At 40.8% G+C, this 7,039-nt stretch overlaps 1 protein-coding gene across 10 annotated transcripts in view; it reads right to left on the bottom strand.

Moving 5' to 3' along the window:
• Nucleotides 1-7,039, bottom strand: part of myom1b (myomesin 1b) — a 32,433-nt gene that overhangs the window by 15,912 nt on the left and 9,482 nt on the right. For 7 of the 10 annotated variants that reach the window (XM_032504325.1, XM_032504318.1, XM_032504321.1 and 4 more), the window contains 10 exons: nucleotides 6,673-6,687; nucleotides 4,586-4,747; nucleotides 3,832-3,993; nucleotides 2,279-2,420; nucleotides 1,528-1,727; nucleotides 1,047-1,100; nucleotides 822-946; nucleotides 556-739; nucleotides 284-458; nucleotides 77-198 (listed from right to left, as the gene is read on the bottom strand). In XM_032504325.1, the coding sequence (XP_032360216.1) occupies nucleotides 77-198; nucleotides 284-458; nucleotides 556-739; nucleotides 822-946; nucleotides 1,047-1,100; nucleotides 1,528-1,727; nucleotides 2,279-2,420; nucleotides 3,832-3,993; nucleotides 4,586-4,747; nucleotides 6,673-6,687 (1,341 nt within the window). The remainder of the gene's footprint in view (nucleotides 1-76; nucleotides 199-283; nucleotides 459-555; nucleotides 740-821; nucleotides 947-1,046; nucleotides 1,101-1,527; nucleotides 1,728-2,278; nucleotides 2,421-3,831; nucleotides 3,994-4,585; nucleotides 4,748-6,672; nucleotides 6,688-7,039) is intronic. The other 3 variants (XM_032504322.1, XM_032504328.1, XM_032504326.1) reach the window with 1 other exon arrangement.

The following is a 7,039-nucleotide window of genomic DNA, read 5'->3' as shown; positions in this document are numbered from 1 at the left end:
AATCTATAAATCTCAGTATCTTCTAACTCCTGAATTAGCTTTTTGTATTAAGATGTGAACCCTTCGTTTTACTCACCTATAGCAGCCTTCACCTCCACAGCCTCAGACTCTGGGGAGAATTGGCTGAGCCCTGCTGCGTTTACTGCCCTCACCCTGAACACGTACTTCTCTCCCGTGATCAGACCATGGCAGATGAACCTGCAAATACGGTAGGGGCAATGCGTTTATGTAAAATAATTGGACGAAATAAACCTTGGTTAAAGAGAAAGAGGATTCATTTTACCTAGTAGCCTTTACAGGCTTGTTGTTGCATGGCTCCCACACATTGCTGCCCACAATGCTCCCCTCAATGTAGTAGCCCACCAACTCTTTGGCCTCACTAGACGCTACCCAAGACACAACAACTGATGTGTCTGTGTTTCTGGTAGGAACAACTTTGCTTGGAGCAGATGGGATATCTGTGGATCAGAACATTTAACATGTTTTGGGTCAAATTAAATGAGAATGTAACATTGCTGCTGTTAAGGTACATGTACGGTATGTGTGTTTTCTGACCAAGCTTGTCGCCAACAGTGATGGCCTCCGTTGGGTCAGATGGCTCGCCGACACCGGCAGAGTTGCAACATCGGACGCGGAAGCTGTAGGATTTCCCCTCGGCGAGATCAAACAGTGCAAAGCGAGGAGACTTGACTGGGATCTCTGTGTTCACCCTCTGCCAGCTGTCTGTGCCCGAAACACACTGACAGACAAGGATACAAGATGCTAGTGTGGATTATTCCTTTTACAGGTAACATGTAAGAAAATGCTGATGAATAATTTACCTTTTCCACATAGTACATGACACCCTCGAGGCCTTTCTCTCCAGGTGGGCTCCAGCTCAGCACCACATAGTTCTTGGTTGCCTCTGTCACCTGCAGCTCAAGAGGTCTGCCAGGAACAACACCCTCTGATGGTCAAAAAATAAAGAATGAGGTCCCTGAACACAGCAGCAGTGCAGCAGGTAAACGATCAAATGTGGCATCATTGTGTTGAATAAAATGTCCTACCTGCAGGCTCCTCCTCCGTGACAATGATTTGGCCAGTCCAGGGAGCAGATGTACCTGACAGCAGGTAGATGATCATCATGAAAAGTTATGAATCATGAATGTGAATCAGTCAATCAGAGTTTTTCTTTTAGGTTTTAACATTTCTATATTTTTATTATTATTACATTTTATAGTCTACAATTTTTTGATTGGTCAATTTTCAAATCATTTGTATTTCTGAGCAGAATTTTATGTTAGGTAGTAGTAGTGGAAACACCTTTTCCATAGAAGAAATTCTGTAAAACCTTTTCAAATTAATTCATAATTTAAAAACGTATAAATGTATTCACTGTTTATATGCCGATATTAATGTATCTGTCAACAAATACATTACTATTACTCTCGTTCTACTATTTTTAACTTTCCTGCGTTAATAAAGGTCTTTAAATGTGGATAAGAGACTGGTAGGCTGTGGTCAGACATACAGTAAAAGCTGCAGTACCTCTCATGCGGGCGCGGTCTGATGGGTCCATAGCAGCCACTGGCTCAGAGATTCGGGATGGGCGGCTCATGCCACTCTTGTTGATGGCGCGCACACGGAACAAATAGGAACGGCCCTCCACTAGGCCAGTGACGGGGAAGCGGGCAAACTTAACCGGAGTGTCATTGCACTGGATCCAGTGGTTGGTTCCAACCTCACATCTGTAAACATTTTACCATAATTGTTAGTATACTCACGTTTTTTTTTAAATACTTCCTAGTAATTACAATTGTGGGATAATGTGTGCAGAGAATTCTGTGCAGCTGTTTGATTTTAAAATATCAAGTCAGTGACATTCTCACTTTTGTTTTTATTTTAGGAATAGTTTTAGTGATGAGCAGTGCTCTTGGTATTACTCTATTTTCACACCTGACCTGGTTTAGATAGAACTTTCTCCTTTTCTTTTTTTGTATTTTCTTTTTTTTTTTTTTTTCATTGATATTGTTAAGAAGTGCTGCGGTTGGCACTGATTTCAGTGGTATATATCCAGTTTCAGTTTTTAAAGCAAACCAATGTTGCTGCTTCGTGTGTGACGTTTTCATGGAAGTTAGCACCTACTATGGAGTGTCAGACCACTAACCATGTCACAGACCATTACTGTATTTTAAAACTGGGATTCTCCCATTCCCTTAACTATTTAAGGGTTTTTATCCAGATGACCACTGCTGTGAGACAACTGACAGAGATTTTTAGCAGCGACATATTGCCTGACCTGTCCACAAAGTAGCCCAGGATGGAGTCGCCTCCATCGACAGCTGGCTGCTTCCAGGTGACAATAATGTAATCCTTGTTGGCATCCAGACAGCGCACATCCAGAGGGGCACCGGGAGCTCTTTCAACCTCAGCATCAGCATCTAACACAAACAGTAACAACACCATCAGGATTGCCAGTGTGTAAACTCTCTTTTGCCTTACACACTCTTTTTTTTTAATTATTTATTTACCTTTAAGACAAAGATTGGTCTATAAAGAATGGATTCTACTGTAGCTGGTGGTTGGAAAGTGAGCTGTGCCCTGTGCAATGCTGCAGGGCATAAAGCTTGGAATGTTTCTGGTCATCAAGTCAAACACAAGAGAACCGAGAGCAATCAGTGGCAGGAGGACAGAATTAGCTGCAGCCAGCCCCCGGAGTAAAAGCAGATAAGAGAGGTGACTCTTAAAGAAACATAAGGGGTAAAGCTAGGCCACCAAGAGTTGCATCATGAAGTAGGGGCATATCATTATTGGCTACACGTACAATTGCAACCTGCATTATACAACCATAAACTCTCAACAAAATTCGTAACAGGTCAAAAAACTTCAAAAGAGGAATTCTTTAATTGAGCAACTTTATAATTTATTGGTAGATACTGAGAGATACATAAGGAAAAGATAGTTATAACCTGAGAGTGTGTTTTCTCACAAAGAGAGCCACAAAGAGCAGTAAGGAAACAGGGCAGCCTATTGTTTTTCCTTGAAGCAGATATTTACTGTATTTATCTGCCCACTCACAGCCAGACTCATTCCATAGCTGAGCTCTCTGAAAATAGCGTGACTGCAGCCAGGCTCTTAGGAGACTGTACCTAACCTCTTCTTTACTGGGTGACCCTGAGCTGTAACACAGTCAACAACAGGGTCTATGTGTAGAAGCTGAAGCTTTAAAGGTCAGATAGTCTCTGAAGGCAGCAAAGATAGGCTTAACTGACCGCTTTTTCCACTGTACTCAAACAGATGCCAGGGAGCTGGAACTCTATTGTTGTCATTAGATACAAATATCCAATTTAAAACAAAGTCACTCACATAATATATATATATATATATATATATATATATATATTTGTGTGTGTGTGTTTTCATCAGGTGCCAGAGGATGTGCTGTTGTTCCTTTGACCATGATCTAATGACATACTTGATGAAAACAAAGCTGGGGGAATCAGGTTTCATTTAGCGTGTGTTCACTAGGATGGTAGTGAAGTGTCCGCTCAGAGACATCTTAGATACGTAACGTTTTACAGATTTAAATACTTAAGGACTTTTTCCTAATGTGCATGAAGTGAGGTGTTAGAACAGGCTTTTTGAGGTTTAATTAATAATCACTAAGGAGTCTCAGGCTTGAAAGCAACATTGGATTTGGACAGATTTGGGACTGTAATCTCCCAAATTATATATTTTACGTACACCAGCAGCAGCAGCCATTTCTACACAAACTAGATTAGAATCCCTTATCTAGTGAGCAGCTGAGATTCATATACATTTTTAATGACAAATTAGGGAAGGTACACACACCTTTGACAAAGACGTAGGCGGAGTAGGTTTCATATCCAGACTTGGTGGTGACACGCAAGGTGTAGAGCCCCTCGTCCTCTTTGTTGAGGTGTGTGAGTGTCAGCGTGGCTCGATCTCCACTCCAGTGCATGTGGTTCCATTTAGAAGGAGACAACAAAACATCTGGGGGGGGGGGGAGATGGAGGGTGGCTCAATAACATGCATTACTAATCTAATCCTTCTTTATAAAATAATCTACCAAGCAGAGACATGCAAAGGGAAACTCACAAAATAACTATTTATTTCTTACTTTTAGTTATTGTCCCAACCAAAAGAATACATGTGATGTATTCAGATCAGATAAATAATGAATTTAAAATCTAGTAGTGGAAAGTACATTTAGTCAAGTACTGCACTATTTTGAGGTAGGAATTTTACTTGAGTATTTCCATTTTATGCTACTTTAAATTTCACTACAATTCAGAGGCAAATATTGTACTTTTTACTGCACTATATTTATATTAAACCTTTAGTTACTGCAGATTCAGATTAATAATATAAAATGTAATCAACAAATAAATTACGATGTATTATTATCGGTTAAGATAAAAAATTCCCAAGCTGACCATCGGCTTGTAAAGATTAGAAAAATTAGCCCCATCTTTACCTGCTGCAACATTAGAGTCATGAACATATTATTATTATTACTGATACAGTTACTAAGTTTGGCGTGGGTAAATCTGCAATAATCCACAGTTTGGCGTCATCTGCTTACCGTCTCTGTACCACTGGATCTCTGGCTGGTAGTGGTGCAGGGCAGGGTAAATGATGACCGTACATCCCAGACTCATGATCTCACCCTCTCTTCCAAACGACACACCAAATTTATCAACAATGTGAGTCTGGAAGTTGATGCCATACTCAGACACTGGGCCATCTGCCGACAAAGCATGAAACAGAATCAGAACTCTGACTGGCATTATTGTGCAAACACTTTGGACTTGCATAACGAGTACAAAGAGTGTTCAAATCACGTGGAAGAACAAAACACTGCACTGTAAAAGAGACAGAACATTACCACATCAATAATCATATCCACAGAAAAAACCATATGCTGGATCGAAACGTTTCAGCTAGACAGAAGACGCTGGATAAGAGATTATATACCACTCAACAATAAAGGACAACAAACAAATACAAACCAAAAGAGTTACTCTGAAACTGCAGTACAGTGCTCGTGGGGAAATATTGTAACTTTTCATGCATTAAATAGTGAAGCACAGCAAACACGTGATATATCCAGTGATTTTAGTTGTTGATAGTTGAAAATATAATTATTTTATTGTGATCATATACACATATAAAGTTAGGGTGACCACTGCTAATAAGCCAAGGGGGGACAAGTGGTATGTTTCGAGGGACAATGTGGGACACTGCCTGGCGAAGCGGTGCCCCCCCCCGGGAGGAGCACATACTGGTTTACCCATTTCTAGCACCTTGCAGTATATTAATAATGCCCTATGCCCTGAACATGTAACTGCTGATGTAAGCTCATGAATAGAACCAATGTGTATTTTTTTCTAAATAAAGATTAATATTTTGAAATCTCATACAATTATAATAAATTGACAGATGCACTTCCACTTACGATTTACTTTAGCTATTTAATTTATTTTTCATGACAATTTATTCACTTTAAATACATTATAATATAAAATTATAGGACTAACAGGAATTGTGATTGCTCAACAGGAACAGTTAAACTAAAGAGTCTGCCAGTCTTCCAACCCACCTTCTCTTTCTAACTGTGGGGGGGGGGGGGGGGGACGGCTCAGACTGCTCAGACTCGGGCTCTTTCTCCATTTTTTGAATTGGAAAGCGCGTCCTAGAAGTCCCTTCCCAGGGTCTGGTATGACGTGCCTGGCTGTCATGACAACGAATCGGAGGGATTTTAACTATTTGGCTGATTTAAAGTCATATTCTGTACATTTGGCGTTAGTGAGTTTAGAAGTCAGAGAGAATAACCGTTCAGATCACAGATCATCTCAGTGTGTTGTTAATTAAAATCAGCATCAGATCGCATGTAGAACATTCTGAGATCTACATTAAAACTAGAGACTGTTCCAGCGATATGTGGGTCTGATATTTTATTAAATCGGAATCGCACCACAGTGTTAAAGTCACTTCCTGTTCTGAAATCGGCTGGAAACTGCCTGACTTTACCGCAGCTTTTAGTGTCCCCCCCCCACCACCCCCCGGCTGCTGCCGCCTGCTCTCGTCTACTTTACAGGCGCAGTTCATGTACACGAGCCTAATGTTCGTTTGGCTGCCTCGGGCTCCAAGATAGAGCGACCAACTTTTTTTTGAGCAAGCATTGATTATGCGTGACACGGTCTCAATTTGCGGGACGCGTGGAATTGGGCTTCAAACGCTGTGCGCGCACGCGCTACGCGGGACGGGTGGTCACCCTATATAAAGTATTACATATATATATATATATATATACTGTATAGTTTAAATAATGATCTCTAAAATAAAAAGAAATACTTTGTAACAGTTAGCTCCTTTTCCAATACATTGTAGACAAACTTAGGCTTGATTATTATCAAATGACAACATGTACTCTGATTTTATGCAGATGCATCTTTTCACAGCAGCACAGTCCCTCTACCTAATGAGAACATAAACATAGGTATGCAACATTTTCAACCCATAAATGCTGAAAAATCTATAGATGTTTCCACATGAACTACTTCAGGAGAATACAGTGAACTGTACACAGACAGGAGGAGCCATGCATGGGCATGTAGTCAGTGAAAACATCAAGTACACAAATGTTTTCAAACCGGATTCCAGTGTTACCTTCAGTACTGGCCCCTGCATTGTTGCCGTAGCATCAAGAAAACAGAAAAGTTGTTAGTGCAGTAGCACGCACCAGTCTTAACAGCATGACATGGTAATCTTTGGATGCTTTTATATAGGCCTTAGTGGTCCCCTAATACTGTATCTGAAGTCTCTTTCCCAAAATTCAGCCTTGATGCAGAATTATAGCAGCTTGATCTAGTCCCACAATGAGCTTTCCTTAGTACGTGCCATTTCTGAGTCTGGAGCTATTGAGGAGGTGGGAGGGTTGGGGGGGCAACTGTCACTTTACTCGTTTTAAAGCCATGATGTCTCTTTCTTTCTTATGGGCGGGCAAAAATCTCTGGGTGGGCAAAGCAGAGAAAGG

Source organism: Etheostoma spectabile, chromosome 22 (genome assembly GCF_008692095.1).
Source record: "Etheostoma spectabile isolate EspeVRDwgs_2016 chromosome 22, UIUC_Espe_1.0, whole genome shotgun sequence".
NCBI classification, from domain to species: domain Eukaryota; kingdom Metazoa; phylum Chordata; class Actinopteri; order Perciformes; family Percidae; genus Etheostoma; species Etheostoma spectabile.
Note: the sequence above shows the minus strand (reverse complement) of the source record. Positions and strands in the feature narration are given on the sequence as shown.